Source organism: Cryptomeria japonica, chromosome 8 (assembly GCF_030272615.1).
Source record: "Cryptomeria japonica chromosome 8, Sugi_1.0, whole genome shotgun sequence".
NCBI lineage: Eukaryota > Viridiplantae > Streptophyta > Pinopsida > Cupressales > Cupressaceae > Cryptomeria > Cryptomeria japonica.
In genome coordinates, this window is record NC_081412.1 from 535,580,421 (window position 1) to 535,603,963 (window position 23,543).

General features: G+C 38.3%; 1 protein-coding gene across 1 annotated transcript in view; it reads left to right on the forward strand.

The window, feature by feature from the left end:
* Positions 1-201: 201 nt before the first annotated feature.
* LOC131027672 (histidine--tRNA ligase, chloroplastic/mitochondrial) overlaps positions 202-23,543 on the forward strand; it is a 118,285-nt gene continuing 94,943 nt past the window's right edge. The window contains exons 1-5 of the mRNA XM_057957753.2: positions 202-545; positions 11,727-11,923; positions 12,007-12,102; positions 16,169-16,257; positions 16,515-16,644. Coding sequence (XP_057813736.2) covers positions 350-545; positions 11,727-11,923; positions 12,007-12,102; positions 16,169-16,257; positions 16,515-16,644 — 708 coding nt within the window. The 5' untranslated portion in view covers positions 202-349. The remainder of the gene's footprint in view (positions 546-11,726; positions 11,924-12,006; positions 12,103-16,168; positions 16,258-16,514; positions 16,645-23,543) is intronic.

Consider the following 23,543-nt stretch of genomic DNA (forward strand, 5'->3'; position numbering starts at 1 on the left):
AGATATCTCTCCGCGTATTATATATATATTTGATTAAAATCAAATATATGTAAGCTAGTTATTTTAAATCTTTCTAACTTCATATACCTTTTCAAATTTTTTTTTTTCAAAGAAACGAAAAAAAAAAAGACGAAACCAAAAAGAAATATCAAAAACATTAAAAGAACCCAGAGATATAAATCAAATACAGATAATTGGTCAAAATATGAAATAAAACCCTGAAAAATACTTTCAAATCCTAAAATGCCAGATACTAAATGTTTAGTTTCAGGCCTCATATTTCACAAGCCCACAAATTATCACAGATGATCTTCAATGTTACGATTTATAACAGATAACGGTCATATCTATGGCGGTTATTTGTGTCGTGGTGAGAGGTATAATGGTGGGAGGAAATGGTGCAGTGTGTGCGACCTCCAGATGCTTTCTCAGAAACTCTCCTTTAACTCTGCCTTTCCAATCCTTCACCATTAAAAACATCAGGCTTCCGCCGACGAAACCTCGCTGGGATCGATGCCGTTGCACAGGAAATGGAGTTTCTGCAGGTACGATTTCAATCCCTTACGTTTTATCACTCGTACATGTGAACTGGTGCCGAGGCAAGTATCACTAATGTGTTGGAAGCAGTTGCTCTACCTGGGCTGTAGGATGCGCTTCTCAGCGTAAATTAACCTGCCAAAATCTAAACAAATGCTTATTTCTCATTTCCTAGTCTCATGTCTGACACAAGCATGCATCGAGAAGGTCAATGCTGAAATTGCAGAAGGTATATTACATGAAAACCTATTCATGGTTATATAATGCGTATTGGTATAATTTAAGGAAGACTCACTGAAAGTTACTTGAGCTGCTGTTCTGTACGACTGCTCCTCTCTTTCAGAGGATTAGGTAAGAGTAAACCTGTCATTCCGTGAGCAAAGTGGAGAAAAACAAAATTGAACCTGGGTACATGCTTGTCTTACAATGTGATGCTTAGGTACCAACAAACATAGTGTTTTAGATGTGAAATGTGATTAAAGTTTTACTCCTCATTGAATGTGGAAATAGAGCCAATGATTTAAGAGGGTGATCGTGCCGAGGAACAAAATTATCATTCTCTTTCTTATATAAAGAATTAAGTAAAGATTGAAAATGTGACTTAGAATCAGGTGACGAATTTGTTCAAAATGAAGGAACTTGTTGATCCTACTGCATATTGAAAAAGACAAGTCAAAATTCCTGGGGCACGGATGTGCGATGTACCTTGTCACTGAGAAAGTCTTTGCTGAGTAAGATGTTTTCGTAATCATTATAATGCTCGACAGCATGATACAAAAGATGCAGCTGAATAGTGTCTGATAGAGTTTTCTCAACGTCAATATTTGTGCATATACAGCCATACCTTATGTTATCCTATTGTATGGCCTATAGCTATTAAAGCTTCGTTGTTTGAAATTTAGAAAACTAGGGCCCAAAGAGATGGAAGCTTCTCAGTGGGGGCAAGCCTATTGTCGAGTACTTTATAAACAAAATTAGCCTTTAGCTGAAGGTGGCAGATCTGACCATAAGCAAGAATTCTGCTAATGGTTGTATGCATGGGAATGGCAAATAAGGTGTGTCATATGCCTTTTCATAAGATGATAGAACTAAACAACCCATAAATAATTCATTTAGTGTTAGTTGGGTACTGTTATGCAAGGGCAGGTATGCTTTCCCCAGCTTTTGGAAACATTACAGAGACTTTTGCAATGTACCAGGGACTTTGATTATGTTAGGGAATGTGGCAGGAACTGCCCTCCTCTCCCCACCTCTCAACTAAAGAAAAGCTTCCCTGCCAAGGAGACACCTAGAGGCATCCGACCTTGCCAAAGAAACTTCTGGAAGTCACCCCTGAAAGAATAGAACTGGTTAGTTAATTTTTGAGTGGCCCAAACAGAGATTATGTGTACACTCAGCTCCTAATACCTGTCTAACTTTACAGTCAAAAGCATATTGCCTTGGCATTTTGATACACATAATCCGAGGGCACAGAATTCTAAATGAAAATAGACTGTGAACCAGAAATACATAAAACATGAAATAAAAACATATATGGTTAATAACAGTGCACAATTTATAGCATTTCAGAGCAAATGTGAGACATAACTTGCAGGTATTGATCCATTTCAACAAAAATGGAGTCATACACCAGCGTGCCTTGACCTACTAAAGAGAAAAGGAAGAAAGGAACTAGAGCAACAGAACAAGGTGTGGCCACAGAGGAGTGCACACCATGGATTAATTCCACCCTCTTCGCAGCCCTACTCAATTTCGCTCCAATCAAATAAGGAGGGAGAATGTACTAGTGGCCTCAAAGTACCCTAGTGATGAGAAACTGACAGGTGATGAACTACCATGCTTAGGTCCTTGCAATAGGCCATAGGAGTCTCCGTATCCTGGGAGAGACTACGAATCTTTGCTTATGTTGCTTGTAAATCCTGCAAATTCCATTCCCCACGGTTAGTTAGACATACAACCAATCTGCCCAACATCCTCAGCAACCTCAAATTCTGTAGCCACTTGCATTATTAGGATTGAGATGCAACATTTCCACCCAACTCTGATGATGGGATAGCTAGTCCCAATTTTACATGAAAATGAGCAAGAATCATCCCTCTAGATCTAGGCATTCCAGAATCCCTTAAATCTTCCTTACCTATTATTAATTTAACCACGTTGAGAAGAATCCTATTTGGGCAATGAAAAATCCTGCATTGCTTAGGATCGGAAATAGAGTCATGACGTAGAGGGTTGTAGACATGGCCAATACTCCCTTGAGCCATAAAGCCAACACTTAAAATAATCTCTGTCACTAGCCTTAAACAATAGAGGGTAAGAAACACATACTAGACCGACCTCATAAACACATATGCTAGACAACTAGCAAGCTGGACAAAGCCTCCCATAAAAAAACATCCACACGTTTTTTTTTTTTGGAAAAGGTGCGAAAATTTTATTAATCAAGCATGATCAATACAAAGCAACAGAAGCGAGTCAGCCCAAGCAGCCAACCAAACAACCCAACCAAGAACATCCACCAAATCAGCTCTCACTAGAGACTCCCAAATAATTCCTCATGTCCTCCATGACCAAGTCTTCTAAAACCCAAGAATAATCAGTGGACAAGTGATCCCAATCATTGATGTTCCACTCCTTTGTCTCCCTAGAAGCCCATTTTGCCAAATAGTCAACGACCCTATTCCATTCCCGAGGAACATGATAGAAAGAAATAGAATCCGGCGATCTACCAATTCTCTGGATTTGTTCAACCACCAAGATCAAATGCCAGTTTGAACCCTCCACCTGCTGCTTATTAAGCAAATCAATCACTATTTGAGAATCAGATTCGCAGATAATCTTTCTCCATCCAAGAGCGCAACTTCTTTCCAAAGCATAAAGGATAGCAAGGGCTTCCATAAAGTTGCTAGAATGATGTCCCTTATACAAAGAAAAGAAGAAATGAATAACCCCCAAATTATCTCTTCCAACTCCACTGATTCTAGCATGCCCAGGATGAGCTCTCAACGAACCATCAGTATTTATCTTCAACACATCGTGAGGAGGGGGAGACAAAAAATGATCCTATCGAACCTTCCTTTTATCATGGTGATTCTTCCTAGAAGAGGAAGGCCACGCATGACCTCCCACCAAACCCAACCTCTGAACAACAAGTAAATCTCTAGGGTCCACAACGACAGTCAAATCACATTTAGCTAATATAGTTTCCTGTAACAAACTAATAATTCTCATCCACAATTGATGGCTCATCATGCTCCTATCCCGAAAGATGCTCCTATTCCTTTCCAACCAAATTTGCCAAAGAATAAACGAGGGGCCAATATCCCAAGCAATCCGCAAGAAAGGAGTCATAGCTGGAGGATTACCCAAAAGCTTCCAAAATTCACTTAAGGAGGAAGCATGGAAACATGCTCTATTCCACAACCCCCACCAACAGTGCCAAATCTCCCTGGCAAAAGGGCATAGAAAGAAAAGATGTGAAGAGGACTCCTCATAGTTTTTACACAAAACACACATCAAGGGGCCCTAAAACCCTCTCTTTCGCAAATTATCCCACATAAGGCATCTATTTTGAACCACAAGGCCATGCAAACTTATTCCAATCTTGCTTCCACCAACAAACACCATATCTCCCATAAATTTGCCTGTCCAACTCCTGATACCCCAAAGCAACTGAGAATTTGCCTTTCGGATTCGGGCTCCAAGCCAGGATATCTTTTCCCCCCAAGGAGTTACAAAATCTACCAGCCAAAATCTTACCTTGTTCCTAACGATCCTCAGTTGAACCACCTGGTGGCCACTCAAGTGGTTCCTTCCACCTAAAAGACTTCAATTTGACCCACTTTTGGTGAAGTTTTGTAAGATTCTACCTTATTCCATCCAGCCTCAATAAAAATCTTACACAAAGCTTGTAAGTGCGGATATAGAGAAATAATAGGAGCTCCATCCTAGGAGTCAAACTAAAATAAAGCCTCAAATCCTCTATTACAAATCTAGAATAATCCTTGCTTGATCAAATTGGTACCCCTCTTGAGAGTGCTCCATACGATAGAGCCTTTGCCCACAAGGCTACACCGAGGAACATCACTACTCTCCACATCCCTGAGGTATTTCAAGGTAAGGATTCTAGCCCAATCTTGGTCCTGCTGACTACACCACCTCCAATAGAGTTTAGCAGCCAAGGCCTGACCATTAAGTTTTGTCTGGTGAAGCACCAAACTACCTTCCTGCTTTGGTCTACAAATAGAGTCCCACTTAACAAGACTCCACTTCTTAGAGAGCAAGCTACCAACCCATAAAAACTAACAAGAGATAGTGTCAAACTCATGAACAAAGCAAGCAGGAGCAGCCTGGACAAAACATCTATACAAGGGAAGAGCCTAAATCACAGACTTAAGAAGAGTCACCCTCTTGGCTGAAGAAAGCCACCTGCAAGTCCAATGAGAAATTTTCCTTTGAATCTTATCCAACACATCTTGCCAAAACCTGTAAGATAGAGAACCAACAATAATGGGAGTGTCAATTTACACAAAAGGAAGAACACCAATCTAGAATCTAAGAATACGAGCAGTCCTCAGTTGAATAGGCTTAGGGGTGTTGAAGAAAAATATGGACGATTTATCCTCATTAATCTTTTTTCCAGAAGCAGCCAAGTAGATATCCAAAGTCCTTATACTAACAACCTCATCCACTCTAGCCAACTCCATCAAAGCAGTATCATCCACAAACCATAAATGAGAGTGGGGGGGAACTTGAATTAAGCCTTGTCGGGCACGAGATTTAATAAACCTTCAGCCATAATGATAAACAAGTACAGAGACAAAGGATCCCCTTGTTTTAGACCCTGAGAAGCTCCAAATAACTCCGAAGACTCCCCATTGATAATAACAGAAAAGGAGGAGGATGCAACACAACTCATGACCCAATTGATCCAGCCACTATCAAACCCAAAAGCAACAAGAACCTTCTGCAAAAAAGACTAGTTCACTCGGTCATACGCTTTAGCCATGTCAAGCTTGATAAACATAGCCTTCTCTTTAGAGGTTGCCATAGAATGAATAGCCTTTGTTGCAATCACAATCCCATCCAAGATTTGTCTGCCAGGAACGAAGCCCCCCTGCTCCTCAGATATAATTGAGTTAAGCCAAGGCTTAAGTCTCTCAGCAATCAATTTAGTAACAATCTTGTTGACAACATTGCACAAGGCTATAGGCCTAAACATGTCCAAGGAGTTAGCCCCTTTTTGTTTCGGGATAAGAGCAAGGAATGTAGCATTCAAGGCTTTCAGCATCTACTTATTCCTTTGAGATTCCAAAATCACTTCCAGGAGGTCAAGTTTAATAATATCCCAATTCTCCTGATAAAACTCAATAGGAAAGCCATCAGGCCCAGGGGCCTTTCCTTTCTTCATCTGGAACACCACCCCTTTTAGCTCTTCCAAAGTGACGACCCTATTCAAAGCTTCATTCAATTCATAAGAAACTAGTGAAGGAACGCTCCCCAAAACAAGATCTTCTTCATCCCTAGCTAGGGGAGTATCCTGTTTAAACAAAGATGAGTAATACTGAGTGATTTCTTTAGAGATCATCCTAAAAGAAGAGAGGTGAATCCCTTCAGAAGATCTGAGAGAATTAATGAGATTTCCATGTCTCCTATCTCGAATAGAGTTATGAAAGAAAGAAGTGTTTTCATCTCCCTCTTGAAGCCAGTCAATGCGAGCCTTCTGCTTCCAAAAAATTTCGTCACGCGACTCCCACTCCTCTAGACCCTTCATAGCAACGACTTCTAAACTAAAAGATTCCTCAGTTAGACCATGGTCTTGAATCTGACGAGTGATGTCATCCAGACGAGATTGGGCAGCCGCTTTAGCAGCGAAAACATTGCCAAAGCATTGCCTATTCCATCTTTTCAACATATACTTAATAAACTGCAACCTTTTAAGAAATGAGAACATAGCATTCCCAAATGCAGGCTTCCCTCTGGACCACCAATCAGATATAGCCTCCTGAAGAGAAGAATCCTTGAGCCACATAAGTTGGAATTTGAAAGGAGGATTTTTAGAGGATTTGAAGAATGCAACAAAGAGTTTGATAGGCCAATGATCTGAACCTTTCCAATCAAGAATCTCAGAGCAAGTTGACCAATTGCCCCCAACCCAAAATTGAGACACAAGAAACCTGTCCAACCTCTCCGAAATAGCCTCAACTTCCCATCTTCTATTATTCCAAGTAAACAAACCATTAGAGGGCTTTATGTCCACTAAGTTGAAAAGATCAATATTATCTCTTAGAAGCTTGGCGGACTGATCCAATCTATTGACACCTCCTCTTTTTTCCCCCTGACTAGCAACAACATTGAAATCCCCTGCCAGAATCCATGGGAGATGTGGAGCAAGAGACCTGACCATTCTGATGTGGACCAAAGAAGGGATTTTCTTGAGAGATCAGTAGGAGTATCTACATTGGTGAGAAGAACAACCTCACCAGTTTCCATACTTGAGGCAGCCAGAGACATTGAACATCTAGTTGAGATCCACCACAGAGGGACCACCTTTCGAGGGTCCCAAAGACAAGCCACACCACCAGAACTGCCAAGAGCCCCAATGCACTGACCTTGACCTCTAGACCAAATTTTAGGCCCCAAACTCAACATACCTTCAACTGAAAGCTTAGTCTCCTAAATAAAAACAATATCAAAAGAGTGCATACGAATCAAATCCCGAATAGCCTTTTGTCTAGGGATGCTATTCATACCCCTCACATTCCAAGAAAGGACTATCATTTTTGAGATGGAGAGAAATGGGAATCAATGGTTTTTGCTGAACCAGGCTCAACCAATGTCTCACCAATTAATTTCACCTTTTCCAGATCCTTCTTCTTGCCCTCCTTAAGAGGCTTCTCTGGAGTAGTTTTCTTGAGGTTTTTTTGTTGAAGCCCAAGAGAAGGAGGGATTTCCTTACTCTTACTAGCAGCCTGAGGATTTTTTTCTAGAACAACCATAGCATTGGCTACCCTGGTGCATCCCTCCCCCACCATGCAACAAGAAGGTTATGGAACCCCAGAAGTAAGCAAGGGAGTTTCAGTATCCATATGGGCCTCAGTACCTCTAGCCTAAACAACATTTGGGATGATGGTTTCCTCCACTCCACCTACTTAATCTGTGTTCATAAGTTCTTGACCAAAAGGCAACCCTCCAAGAATCTCATTAAACTGATCCAGGTCCTCCAAAGCATCAAATTTGTTAGAGACCACATCAATCTGCCTATCTTGTAGAGTTCTCTTCTGTCCCCTACCCTTATTATGGGCCTTAACTGAGATAAATCCCTCCTTGTCTTCCACCACAGGAGATTTCCCTTTATCTTGCTTAGGTGGTGGGTGAGATGATTCATTACTTAGATTTACTGCACTGTTAGATTTCAGACACATACACTGCAAGTGGCCATATTCATGACAAACTTGACATTGGAAGGGAAGGGTTTTGTAATCTATTTGTTGTATCCAAGAGGAGGATCCAAATTGAATTTCAATTGAATCTGGTAAAGGTTTGCTCAAATCAACTTCAATGCAAACACGGGCATAAGTGATTACGTTTTTATCCATAGTTTGCTGCGATGGACCCACTGGTTTTCCGAGCAATAGCATCACCAAATGAAAAGTATCTCGTCTCCGAAACTCCAATGGGAACCAAGGGAGACACACCCAAACAAGAACTCTAGATGGAAGCTCCTTAGATTGATTGAAGCCAACATGCCATGGCTTAATGAGAAGCCCTACTTGATTATAAAAGTACGGACCACCTTCAAAGGCCTTGTTTCTATTAGAGATGCTTGAGAAAACCACTAGGAAATAGCTGTTGGCAGCAAGCAGAACCTCCATATCTCCCTCGGGAGTCCAAGTATGTCGAGCCCAAGACACCAAAAAATGCAAAGAGACTCGAATACCCATGAACTTGCAAATTAAGGCATAATTAGAAAGATAATTAACATCCTCCTCCACTGTGTCTAGTGGAATCACCAACACGGGCCTTTGCTCACTCCTAGCATGACAACCATTCACTTTCTGAGGTCAAAAACCATCATTCAAAGAAGAAGTCCCCTCGAAACCAGGCTTACCCATTCTAGGGCTTAAATTTTCCTGAACCATGGGAGAAGAAATCCCTCCAATCACAGCATCCTTGAAAGGGAGAGTCCAAGTAACCGAAGAACCACCATGCAAGGCCTCTCAGAGAAAAAACCCCACAAAAGCAAACAACCGCAAACCCGAAAGAGAAGCATAGAACAATCAAAACACTAGTTGCCATGGTCCACAGCAAGCAAGAGCCTTCTGCAACCTGCGAGCACCTGAAACGACCAGCCAAACCCCCACCGAAGCCAAACCCACACACCAATCCACGCACCCCCCACCGAATCAGCAATCTCTGCACCCAGCACCCCTGCACATAAAAAACGAATCCCCCACGCCAACGTCTATAGCCAAAGCAGCGAACAAAATAGTCTGCTAAGGCCTCACCGCCCTAGCCAGACCAATGCACACCCAGGCAGCCATTACCATACCCCAACATCCACACATGTTTGTCCACACCTCTTCCCCTCATAATTACATAGCTCTTCAATTTAATTAAACAAAACATCCAATTAAAGATCATCAAGCCGAATAAAATACCAATCAATCAATTAGGCCTATCATCCAATACGACTTCCCTTAGCCCATTCCAATTATCAACCTTTTCACTAATGTTAGACTAGAAGTGGGAAAGCTCAAAGCCATGGTTGTTGATCTGCCACCTTACTTTGATCCTAGAAACAATGTGTGAAATGCATCAATTCAAATTTATACCATAACAATTTATTAGTAACCTTCAAAATTTAGATTTCTACACCATTCTGAATAAGCCAAAGATAGGCTGCAATCAAAACCTCCCACTCTGTCTCGTGCCCTTTTGTCCCAAAGCATAGAATCGTCTTTCATCATATCTCTAAGGTTGCAAATAATAAAGCCAGCTCCCAGCTTCACCCAGGGTACCCTGAGAAGCCCCATCGAAGTTCAGTTGCCACTAATCCTGTCGGGGTAGGATCCATCGCAAATCTCTTTCTTTCTTCTTATTGACTATTACCGCATCCACTGCAAGAGCAAAGTAGACCAACAGAAGTTTTTCTTTATCTATAATTTTCTATAACGATTATCTGCCTTATACTAGTTGGGAATGTATTCCTATTTGAAGATCGTGCAATGAAACAAAAAAGTTTAAAATATATTTTTTTGTGTTCATAAATTTTACTTCTGTCAAGTTACAAATTGAGTTACCAGGATATATGACACATTTTTAGGGAGACCCTGATATGATGTCAGGGATACGTCCATACAAAAAGAAAATAAAAATCAAAAGATTACATTTACACACACACACAAACAAAACCAAATATTAGAGAATTTTTTTCAATTAAAATGTTGAAACATGATGTTAAATCTCTGATGGCAAATGTTTTGATATGGTCTGGATTCAACCAAATCACATGGGGGGAACATTGTGGAATCTGGATACAGTGTGGATGTGCCGTAACCTATCCAAATATGGTATTGTTGTATCAAGATACATCACAGTGTATCCAGCTGTATGTGGCACATAATATATTGCAGGTACAGCCTCGATGCCCAAAGGACTATCCAGATACAGCACTTCTGTATTCTGATACAACTCATAACATATCTGGCTGTGTGGATACATATCTGTCGTATGTCTGTTCTCGTATCAATACCTTATATTGCTGGATACATGATGCAACAGTGGTAGGGTGTCTCTGGTAATGTACTTTCAACCTTAATCAGCCTTTGCTTTGCAACATTTTTACTTTGAGACTTATAAGCTTTTGTTGGTATTTGCACAAGCCACGTATATTGTTCAGCTAGTGTTTTGCAATAGTTGATGGTAAGAGGACTATACTTTCTTAATTGAACAATGGCTTCTTGTTTCTATTCATTTGGAAGAAGAAAATACAGCAAAAATTTACTTGGCTGCTTGTTTATAACGGTTTTAAATGGTTTTTAGGGTTTCTTTAAAAATTGTTGGACTTTTGAAATTTTCAATAACTTTGGTGAACCTGGTGAGTTATCATATTATTACAAGAGTAAAGTAGATTAACTGAAGTTTTTCTGATTTATAATTTTCTATATTAAGTATCTGCCATCATACTAGGTAGGAATGAACTTCTGTTTTAATATCAGGGAATGGAACAAAAAAAGGTTGAGATATATCTTTTGTGTTCGTTAATTTTAGTAACTTAGTTCTGTTGAGTTACAGCCTAATTTACCAGGATAGGGATATGGCACATATTTAGAGATTCCCCAAAATGATACATAAGAGATACCTGTATACCAAAAGAAAAATAAAAAAATAACATACAGAGACGCATAACATACAAAACCAAAATTTTAGAATTTTTTGCAATGAAAATACTGTAAAATCATATTAAATCTTGGATGCCAAAAATTCTAACATGGCTTGGATACAACCCAAGTACAAGGTGGAAAAATTGTGGGTATGCTATAATCTATCCAGATATGGTACTCTTGTATTGAGATACATCATGGTGTACCCAGCTGTATGGGAAACATAATACAATAAAGCCTATACACCATGACCTATCCAGATATGGCACTGCTGTATCCTGATACTTTATGGCATATGCAATTGTACTGGATACATATCTATCACGTGTCTACTTGTATCTATATCTAATACGTGGGATACATGAAACAACAGTGGTAGTGGGAGTATCCTGTAATGCAGTTGGTTCACAACATTTTTACTTTGGGATTTCTGGATTTTGTTGACATTTGTTCAAGCCACACATATTGTTCAGCTACTATTTGCATTAATTGATGGTAAGACGTCTATACTTTCTTGATTAAATGATGCATCCCGCTTCTATTCATTTGGAACATATGCATTTATTGTGTTTTGCAGTAGTTGATGGTAAAAGGTCTATGTTTTCTTGATTGAACAATGGGTTCCTGTTTCCATTCATTTTGAAGATGATACTTTTATTCTAGATTTTGAAGTAAAGATTGCCTTTTTTGTGAAGTTGTACTATTCAGAAATATTTTAAATTTTTATGGTTTGCTAAGCTTAAAATAAGTGTTACTTTGCATCCAGCTATAAAAATTAATTTTTACTTAATATTCTGAATTTAGGTGCTCTAGTGTCAACAAATGCTGACGTGGATGAAGGAGAAGCCTCCATTACAGAAAAGAAGGCTGGGCAATCAACTACCGCCTATGCTTCTCCAAAGCAGGTGGAAGTCATTGATGTTAATCCTCCACGTGGAACTAGAGACTTTCCGCCAAATGAAATGCGCCTACGCAATTGGCTCTTTCAAAAGTTTCGAGAGGTGAAGCTTGTCAATATTTATAAAATTTTCTTTAGTCTTCATAATCTTCTCTGACATGGTTACAACTGTTGTGCTTGTTGAAGGTTTCCAGATTATTTGCATTTGAAGAAGTTGATTTTCCAGTTGTGGAGTCTGAAGCACTATATGTGAGAAAAGCAGGGGAGGAGATAACTGAACAGGTGATTCTTATTGATGTACATTTTGAATGAGATAAAATTTAAATGAATTCTTTTGCAGGGGTAACATACTTTTTGTATAAAGTTTAAATAGTATCAGATTAATTAACTTGATGTTCTTCACCCAGCTACAAATGTTTATGTAACACCTGTATGGTTGTAAATCACTTCTTGTGCATTACTTTATCTAAAAGCATCTACTGAAAGGCTCGTTATCTTTTTAAGAAGTTGCACAGTTGACCATCCAAATTGAATCTGACTACTATAAATGAAGTATTTTCTCTTTTTTGGTTATTTACTTTTATGCTTTGGTGGTAGTTTTTTTGTCATAGTATGTCATTACTTTCTGTTAGTGTTAATCCTATGAGGATCCGGTTAATACTGAGAGGAAGGGGGGGGGCTGAATCAGTATTAATACCAATTTAAAACTTTAAAACCAAATTAAACTTACAACAAATCTAACTTCATTTACTACATATGCCAATTCATTAAACAGTACCGGTAATCTCTGATAAACTGCTATAACCGGTGTATTCATAAATAATGAGTAAACTAAAGATAATCAATAACATCACATGAAAATCATTTCACACATGAACACCATTTTTTTGACGTGGAAACCCAAATAGGGAAAAACCACGGTGGGAGTTTGTACCCACAAAGATTTGTACTCTTTTGAAGTACACTCTGTTAGGAGCAGACCCTGTTAGGAGCTTACAATATGCCCTGTTAGGAGCAGACCTTGTTAAAGTTCACCCGGTTAAGGGATTTGGATGTGCAACCCGGTTAAGAGCTTAATGATCTGTTAGGATCAACCTCGTGAGAGGATTTACCACTCTTTTTGAGAGCTACCCTGTTAGGGGATTTACAAGATTAAGACCTATCAGGACCTACCCGGTTAAGGAATTTAATTTGCTGTAATTGTTAGAGAACAACAATGAAAAAGTGATCTGTTACTTGCATTTCTCAGCTTGCTAAATCAGATACAGTTATGCTTTGCTATCTGCAACTCTCAAGCAAACCTAACTCTTCTAGGTACGACTTCACACTCTTCTCTAAGATCACCGACACAATAAACATCAACTAAGCCAACATAAATAATGCTTTCCACTAGGTCGGCCACTAAACCCTAAATTACATCATAGATCATCACAGATCTTTACAACTCATTACAGATCATCATGTGGATCATTACAATCTATTACAAATCAATATCAGCCGTTGAAAGATCATAAGTCGTCATGACAAGTCGATCTGGTACAAAGTCAAACCCTTAGCTCACTCCGCTAAGCACTTTACACATTCCCAAAAAATTCGCTCTCCAAACGCGCCAAAACATCTTTCAAACATTTCACGCGGTTTGTGCCGCGATATCATCAACACATGAACTTGTTGTCGATCACCGCCATACCAAAAATCATTACCGGTTTTATGATTTCTTCACCGGTTCTAAAACCCTGACAAAACTTCATCAGAAATTAGAAACATGCCTTTCGATAGTCATCACAAGATGCGGTTCCGGTCAAATACTCATTACCATGAGAAAAGCTTATATTCCAAACCGCAAATCACCAATCATCACCAATCATCCGCTTCAAGCAAAACAACTTTGCATATACCGGTTAAAGTCCTATTTCATAGACTTCTGTATATTGCCGGTAAACCCTGTCTCCGGTAGACTGAATCACTTTAGATGACAAACCAAACATCAGGAAACATCAGTTAACATCATTTAACATCAGTTGCCATCAATGACAACACAAATAACTGATCAAGTCATCTAATCACAAAATCTCAATCTCTTCATCACAAATAGTCTTCTAGCCTCTACCGGTTCAGTCATCAGTCTTTAATTGTATCACCTCATCTGCATCAGTTATGCCAATCATTCCAACAGTTAGCACTGTATTTCCTTCTTTATTCCATTTGTTTACTTTCAACTCCCCATTTTACTTTGCTGTTGATCTGTAAAGTGGGTCAAACATGCTGGACCATTGGAGTCAATATGGAGTTCAATATTCAGGATGCGACTTGGGAGAAGAAATCACTGCCAAACTGATTGTAACATAGTGAAACAATAGCTGGTTGAATGCTTTAGAAGATCTAAAGAGTGGTCTAGAATATTGCTGACAAATTTGTTATAGTTTGCAGGCATCCAATGTACCTGGAAATGCAAATTTGATGCATTTGCCACTTACATGGGTAGCAAATTATGTGTTCACCACTGGTAAATTCGTAACTTGTGGCAAACTAATTATTTGTAAAACAGCAAATTTGTTCTGATGTGGGCTGCAGCTAGAATTTGAAAGTTTTTTGAAGCTGGAATGCTTCACATGAATACCTTTTGACTTTTCTCTGACGATGGGAGATAGAGAGGGGTCTATGTGAGTGTTTCAATGTTTTAAAGGTCTGCTCTGGGTACAAACTTCTAGTTTTTGCTTGTGGAATGGTATTGCATGGAGAGTGGATAAGATTATTATCAAGTTGGAGGCAGAGCAGTTTAAATACACAGCATAGTCTTGTTTTTTATGTTCCAATGAACCCTCTGGGTGATGTAACATGGTTATCATCTTTGTTATAATGGTACTAGGCAAGAAATTGCACTCTTCCTGGAGTATTCTTCCTTGAAGGGTTTCTTCAGAAATATGGTTGCATATTTGTCTCATTTTCATGGTGTGGGAACTCTGTTTTGCATGTTATCATATGTTTCTTTCATTCGGAGCACGTTATTTTCATTTATGTGTTAAATATGATATTGTATGCAATGTGGGGAGTTTGTGCAAGTTAAGAAGAGTTTCATATTTCTGTATGTTGATGAGTGTCAGAAACATAGACATAAGCTCTTTATGGATCAGTTGTTCTTTATAATGCTGCTTTTCCAATTCTGAAAGTCTTCATACAAATATTTTAAGTAATCAGTCTGGTCCAATCCAATTTTTGTTCAACACAACATGTTCACATGGTTTTACTGATTGGTATTCTTAATCCTATTGATATACACTCCTGGAACCAAAAACACATTTCATTTTTATGTATTTTTGTCTACTTGTGTCTTTTTTTTTTGAACTTTTGAACTCTTCATTCTTGTAGCAACCACAAAAAAATTATGATTAAAAAACCCAGGGAGAATTTTTTTTAAGTTGGGAAGTCCATTATATTTTAACATCAACACATTGAAGTGTGCGGTTGAACTTCTTGGTTTTCTGCTTCACACAATTTAGAAAAGGTTACTAGGTTACTCTGACAGAAAGGTGAAGTTTACTTTACTTCTAAGATAATTTGTGATAAATCATGCAATGGTAACTTAGTCCATGGATTCACTTTAGTTAACAATGTATGAGTGCAAGGTTTTTGCTATACTTAATTAATTCTCTCTCATACCAGGTTCATGAGAGGAGCTTTGTATTGTAAATAAGATATTTTCTAGTCTATCAAAAATAACAAGAGAGAAAATGAAAAAGATATGACATGAAGAACGGTAGCATTGATTTTATGACTGTGTGCAAGAAAAGTGCACAGGTCAATCTATTAAGTATTATGGAGTAGAATTATTTTTTATAAGAATTTGTGGATGTTAAAGAGATCAAGGAGTGGGGTACAGTAAGATGGAACATACAAGATCCAAGTGGTAATACTGTTTCGCATTGTATGTAACTGTCAAAAAAATTTAATTTTACCTCAATTAATTACTTATTATAATGGTGTCCATTGTCTACCATTGAAATAAATACATTTATTAATTTTACCCCAACCATGTTATATCATATGTTCATTGATTACTAGTAGATGGCATACAAGCAATGATATAACACTCCTGACAAAGGTGGAACTATAAATTTAGAGCTCAATAGATGTATATAAGTGATAAATTGCCAGATTTGAGTTTTTAACTCACTGAGTGACATAACTAACAGGAATGGTGGTGAGATTTGGTCGGTGATATACTTATATAGTAGAGGAACATATCTACAAGTATTGAATTTGAAAATGTATAATAATTTTATTTTAAAAAATTTCTAGTTTGAATGTCTTCTGTTCAATTTATCTGATTATTTGATTATTTTCACAGCTCTACAATTTTGAAGACAAGGGTGGGCGGCGTGTTGCACTAAGACCAGAGATTACACCATCTTTAGCTCGGCTGGTTTTGCAAAAAGGGTTTCTTTCAGACTTAAAACCTTTTTCTATTTCAATTGTAGTTAATAATATGTATTGGTAGAGATACAGAAATTTAACATATCCTTTTTTTCCCAATCAAGGATTAAATCATTGTTAGGTGATGTAAAAATCCAGGTTTTTAATAAGTGTTAATGATACGGTAGAGATACAGAAATTTAACATATTTCCCAATCAAGGATTAAATCATTGTTAGGTGATTTAAAAATCCAGGATTTTAATAAGTGTTAATGATACAGGAAAGGTTTGTCGTTCCCACTCAAATGGTTTGCAATAGGACAATGTTGGCGTTATGAAAGAATGACCAGAGGACGTCGTCGAGAACATTACCAATGGAATATGGATATAATTGGAATCTCTGGTATAGAGGTAAGAATTGTGGAATTGATGATTATGAATTCAATTCATTCAGTAGTTTTCGAAATCCTTGATGTTTGGAAACATGTCATGTGTATAAACTTTTTGTGCGTGCAAGTGTGTGGGCATGGTTGTGAGCATTTGTGTGTGTGGATTTGTCTGTGCTACTATGTGAGTGTATGTGTGTGCTTGTATGAGTGTGTGTGCTCTACTATGTGTGTATGAGTGCATGTGTGTGTTTGTGTCCATGAGGATGGCACCACACGTCAAACTTTAATGCCATATTAGAAAACCAAAACAAGCCCCATTCTTTTACAAGAGTAGAGAAATTGTAGGATTCGAAGCAAAGAAACAAGTAAAAGTCATTTGGGCTTGTTGACAAGTCATTTGATCATCCTTGGTTGTGATAATTGGGTTGTTTCTTCTTGTCGGTGGTCTCTTTCTCCTTTGTTGGTGGGGCTATTATAATACATTGATGGTTCTAGTTATCTCGAGTGGGCACTTTCTGGATCTTGGTGAGAAGTTGAGTGGTGGTTGCATGGATGGTCATCGCATTGGAAGGTAATTGTCCATATTCCCAAGCAGAGGAAGTTGAAAGGTTGGTCATTGCCATACCAAGGTAACTGTCATCCCTTATTGGAAAGGAAGAATAAGGGAAGCCCAAGAAATTGAATGTGGAGATGGTCGATTGGTTGGTGGAAGAAAGTCATTTTTCTAGATTGTTGAAGCAAAGAGATAGAGTGGATAGGGGTTTTTGAATCACACAGAACAAAATGGAGATAGATGTTACTATAGGATTAGTTTGCAGCCCCATTAAGACCATTAAATTGTCTATCTACTTGTTTTAGAGTTGATATTGTGGATGGGATGTTGAATTGCATACTCTTTTGAGAGTTTTTCACCTATTTAGGTTTTCACCATAAGTATATTTGTTGTGTGTATTCTTGCTCATTGTGTGTCTTGTTGTTTATTTCATTTTTTAGTTGATTCCACATAGTTGATATTGGTGTAAGCGAATTAAATGCACTAGGGTAGATGATTGGAAGTAGCATCAAACATATTAACTTAGGAGAGTCCATTGTTGATGCAACTCTAGGGTTGTCAACCTAGAGGTTTATTGATCAAGTGGTATAGAAGTAGTAATTTCCACAGGGTAATATGAGTTTGTAGATTGTAATGCCACTGCATCACCCACCCCTCTTTTTGCCATATAGGATAGAATTGTTTGTGTACCAGCCTTTTAAATTACTTCTATTGCTGTTGGAATGCTGCTGGAATTACTTCAAATTCTGGGCATAGGACATCTTTAGTGCGTGATCATGTTTTTGCATCAATATGGTTAGTCACCATTTTTGTGGCTTGATTGTTTATCCAAAAGGGTTTTTCAAGATGAACATTGTGTACATTTCAATGTCATTTGCTTCATTTTGTTAGTCTCCATTAGATTTGTTGTTGTTTGTATGCTATGATTTGTTGTTCCTAAATTAAGGAGTAAGGACCATCCATGTTTTTTTAACAGGCTCAGTCCACATCTATCCCTTCTATGGCATTGTCAGTATCTTTGTAAAAAATATGCAGTACGAATATGGAGAGCAAATGGGGAAGTAGTATTCAGTGGCCACACATGAGTAGAAGCCAAGGGTGTAGGTTGGATCTTCACTGACACTGAGGTTAAAGATGAAGGAATTATGGAAATGCTTCCCTTCAATTAGTTGCACTGACCTTCTAGTTTGGTTTTGGCTTTTATAAATTTATCTGCATCTTTTATACCTTTTCACATAAGTTGTTTGGCTTCTTTAATCTCATCCTTGGCTAATACCATCTTGGTTTCCACCTCTGATTTTTTTCTTTAGCCTAAGCTTACAGAGGACTGTTGTGGCGCTGCCCCGCCTATTCTTTATCCTTCAATTTTGTTGTTTTCATTTGATTTGTTGCTCTGAAACACCAACCATTTAGGGTTGTTTCTTGCTACTTCTTTGAGTAGTTATTTGAAACACCAACCATTTGTGCTCCTCAGTTTTTCAGTTCCTTAATCTTGTTATTCAGCACTTTGAATTTGTCCATTTTCTTGTGCTACTGACATGAGCTCTGAATCCTCATGTTTATTCATCTTAGTAAACCCATGTTGACTATGAAATCTGTCTTTCATATTGTGTATGCTTAACAATCCTTTTGCTTACCGCACTACATACCTTGCCTAATATATATTGGAGCTAAGTATATAGTTGAAAACATGCTAACATATTAATAGCTTTCCATTTGTGAGCATCCTTTATCAACACAAGATCTTATCATGGATTTTACTTAGGAAGATAAGTTTTAACAAAATGTCGCTGGTAAAATCATAATGCTCACTAATCCTAAGTACTTGTGAGAGGTAGAGGTGGTCGTGACAAGCCTTTATCTCCCGGAGAGAGAAAGATTTACTAAGTACTTAGTGAACTCAAATACCTAGATAATCACATGTACATTGATAACTAGGGCTAACTATAAATGACATGTATGAATATTCAACGAACTATCCATATATGCTTTGTTTTATTTGCTTAAATATAAAATCGTAACTTAGGGAAACTTATGAAATCCTAAGCCTAGTGTCTATACATGCGCACACACCAACATAACCTTGAGATTAACTTGGGAATCACGGGAAGGAGTTCTTAGCTGAAATAATGCGATTGCACCAATAGAAAGCACCGGAGGCAGAGATGTCAATCAAGAGCTACAAAACTTTCTATACAAGTGCTGCTAAACCATGTACTAATAGTGTTACCCGGGGACGCGTCCCCGACCTGAAAACCCCCGTCCCCGTCCCGGGGACGTTTCGGGGACTTGGGGACGGCCAGGGGACGTTTCCCCTTGTCCCCAAATTGCCCTGTTTTTTGAGGGGACGTCCCCGAAATGGGGGGACGCCTGCCCTAGCTCTGGGGGACGTCCGTATGTCCTGGGGACGGCTGGGACGTCCCCAATCCGTCCCGGGGACGGCCAGACATCCCCCATTCTAAGGCCCTTAAAAAATATTAAATTTTTTTTAAAAGTTGTATTTTCAATTTTTTAGTTAAATTTTCTAATATAGGCCCCTTATTAATTCAAATTGTTATTAAAAATAAAAAAAATTAAAAGATAACATTAATTAAATTTTAAATTTATTAATTTAATTCATAATTTTGACAATGAAACTATATGGCAGCAGTGTAGCCTTTGGGCATTTTGACACAGATTAGAAAATCGCCAAACTCGGCGAGTCAATAGAAAAATAACACCCAACGCCTTTATTAAAGAATAAGTTTTTTTGGCCTCGCGGGGCGTTGCCCCTCGACCCCGCCCTGTATCGCGACAGGGAGTGCGCAAGGGGCGATGCCCCTCGACCCCACCTTGGGGGCGTTGCCCCCAAACCCCCGTTGAAAAATATGGGGGGAAACTGCGTCGATAGAAGTAGGGAAAATTTAACCTCCGAGTCTATTGATATGCATATTGACAATGTGAATGAATTGAAATTTTGATTTATGAATGCATAATTGCATATTGTCTATTGAGTATTAACGATGTTGTATGTTCAGAATTTACATTCTAAAATGTTTTCAACTTTTCATAGTATCATACACATGCTATATCCATGTTTTATTGTTTTCATATGAATATAATGTATGTATGCATGCTTTATCCATGTTTTCATATGAACATTTAGAATTTTGAAATTTTCCTATATATTTTAAAATTTTCCTATATTTTATATAGCCATCCCCTTTGCCGTCCCCTGCCGTCCCCAAATTTGGGAAAAAAATTTGCCGTCCCGGAAACGCGTCCCGCCGTCCCCTGCCGTCTCCGTCTCAGAAACTCGGGGTAACTTTGTCAGTACTATACAAAAAACACCACAAACTAAATTTGGCTTGTAAAGAAAAAATTGGTCACAGTAAAAAATCACTGAGTTCTGGTCTTATGAGGAAGAACCTAGGCAATCCAAAGAGTATTGTAGATCTTGATGACATCCCAGAGGATGAAGAATTTAGCAATTTGTGGAATAAAGAGCATCCCAATGAATTTGACAGTGACGATGAAGGTGGTGATAATGATTATGAAATTTTTGAACATGATGGTGGTACTGGTCAGGTAAATTATGGATACAAGCCTTTTGCAAATGAAGCCACAAAAGAAAATATTCTTCAAGGGCAGCAATTGCTGAAAAAATGGGTTATGATGGTGGTGCACTAGGATCTAGTGGACAAGGAATTTTTTATGTACCAGAAGTAACCCCTAGAGATGTGCATGACAGAACTAGAATTGGAGCACCATAACAGTCTAAAAGTAAAACTGCCAAAGGGAAAACAATAGCAGAAGTGCCAATTCAATTTGTTTCTGCTCAAACTTCAATCCCACAATTTCACACTGATAGTCAGAAGAGGCCAACACTAGAAGGGACCGAACAACTACAGGATCTCAGTGAACAAAGCATTTCAAAGAAGCAAAAGATTATGGCAGCTCAAAGTCGAAAGGAATTATCTCCATAAGTCACCCCTCCAAGTCCAGTTTTTAGTATGACCAAGACTGGAAGTAGTACCATTTCTCCATTCAAGCATTCGATTGTTTCAACAATCCAAGGTTTTGATCGCACACAATTTGAAGCTGAGCTGAAAAAGAAAAGAGATACGTATAAAGAAGGAAAGAAGCAATTGTTAGAGCATATTACTGTAACTTAAGAGCCTGCAGCAACCAAGGTGGTTCCTACATTTAACCCAGATAAAGAAACCACAAAGTACACAATTTTAGTGCCTAGAGTTAACAATAAACCAGAGCATCAGATGGATCAATTTGAATATGATGTGAGCACTATCCAAATGTTTTTTTCAGGAATGAAAAATACTAACAAAATCAATGTATTAAAAAGTAACAACCAAGTGGTGTTCACGTCATTGCTAAAGCTAGAGAGAGCTAAAATTCAATTGCAGACTCAAATAGAAAAGCTGAAGGCGGGCCTGGCAAATGAGAAAGCACAATGGAAAGCAGCAGATAACAAGAGTAAGGATTTAGAGAATAGGATAACAAAATATGGCTCTACTTTTGCAAGCCAAGATAATGATTAGGCATAGGTGGAACCGAGTAATCTCAAGGCAAAATTAGATGAAATGAAGAAGAATTATGAAAATGAAAGAGCCGAAAGAAAAAAATTAGAACAAAATCTAGCGCAAGCCAATGCTGCATGGGACCTGTTGGTGGACGTTTTATCATCTATCAAACACTTAGAATAAAATACCACAAGGATATTCTATCCTCTCTTGAACAAAATCACTACTTGTGCCGAGATTGCGAGAAGACCACAAGGCGACTCCAAGGTCTATATGTGCGAACGAGCGACTTTAGTGGGATAGCTGCTTGGGTAGTGTGTGCTGAAAATCTCAAGGGGGACTTACGTTTGTTAACCAATATTTTTCACAGGCTGAACTTAGGCAGATTTAACAACTTATGCTCTATGTTTTTGGATATTCTGGTTTAGGACTTCAAAAAAGATAAAAAGGATGAAGGTTCAGGGATTCTATACTACTTCTAAGCTATTCCTATGAACTCAAGAGACGATATAGATTAGGTGAAATTTAGTAACGACACTTTGTTTCGCCACGCTTGACAACTACGCAGAGCAGGTGCAATCTTCTAAGGTTGTACTTATAATTTTCACACTTTCGAATAATACCAACAATTGAACAATATTATTCTAAGTAGAAGTTAAACATCCACATAAAAGCTCAGACTAACTTTGCACGTTAAACGAAAATCATTCATTCAACAAAAGTATGAGCGAGATTTCACCTATCTAAACTATCAAATCTATCATTCATCTAACAACTTGAAACAAATTACTCAAGCAAATCTAATCTAATTGTTGAAAAGAGTATGTAACCATGCAACCATTTAGCAATAAAAAGATTTCAAAACAATACTGATAATGAGTATTTTATTACTCAAATAGCTCTGTGCAACAATCTCATAAAATTCTCCACAACACTAAAATGAGAGAATGAGAGGGGTTTATATAGAGTTTTGAAAGAAAAATAAATGGCCAAGATCGATTTAAGATCAACGGTCAAGATCTAAACAACACAACCCTAATTAGGGTTTCCCAAAATAAAATCTATGATTAATTGCACATAAGACAAGTGGCACGAGATGCTATCTTTTAGGATTGCACCCCCTTCTTCTAATATTCGATGAACCTGGACACAATTTGATCAACCTCATCCATGGAGACATGTGGCAATAGGTTGACCTTGAATTCCAATCCTTCTAAGTCATCTGCACAAAAAGCAAAGGTGAATTCCCAGTCTACTTGCTGCTTCTGAAAGGCATCCCTGATGGAAAGGAGGTTCGATATTCTAGCTAGGTGGCTCTTTAAGACCGGTCCTGAGATGACAAAGCAGATGTCTTGTACTTTGATCTTTAGATTCTCCAACTGCATATCCCTTCGTGGATTGTTTCTTTCTCAAGTACTTCTGCAACTATAAGGCAAGTCTTATCTCGAATAGCCCTTATCTGCTTCTCTATTTTATCAGCATCAATCTGCACCTTTTCCAAGACTTCATTTTGTGCAACCAGTGTCCAGGGCCAACTGTGGAAATCATAAGCAACCCCTGCTTCAATTATCTCTTGATTGACCAACTCTTGAGATGAGACTCCTCTTAGCTCTCCAAGGGATGGAATGATTCTATCTTGGACATCCTGGAAATCAGCCCATATTTCTGCCAAAGTCTCTAACGTGGAAAGCAAAGAAGAAGTTTGATCATATGCTGATGCGATCCCTTCTATGAACTTGGCTGCTTCTTCTTTTATACTTTCTATCCAATCTCTAGTTTCTCTAGCTGTTACTGTATCTTCCTCAGAATGTGTGGTTACTTGCCATGAATCCAAAAGTAGGAGAGTCT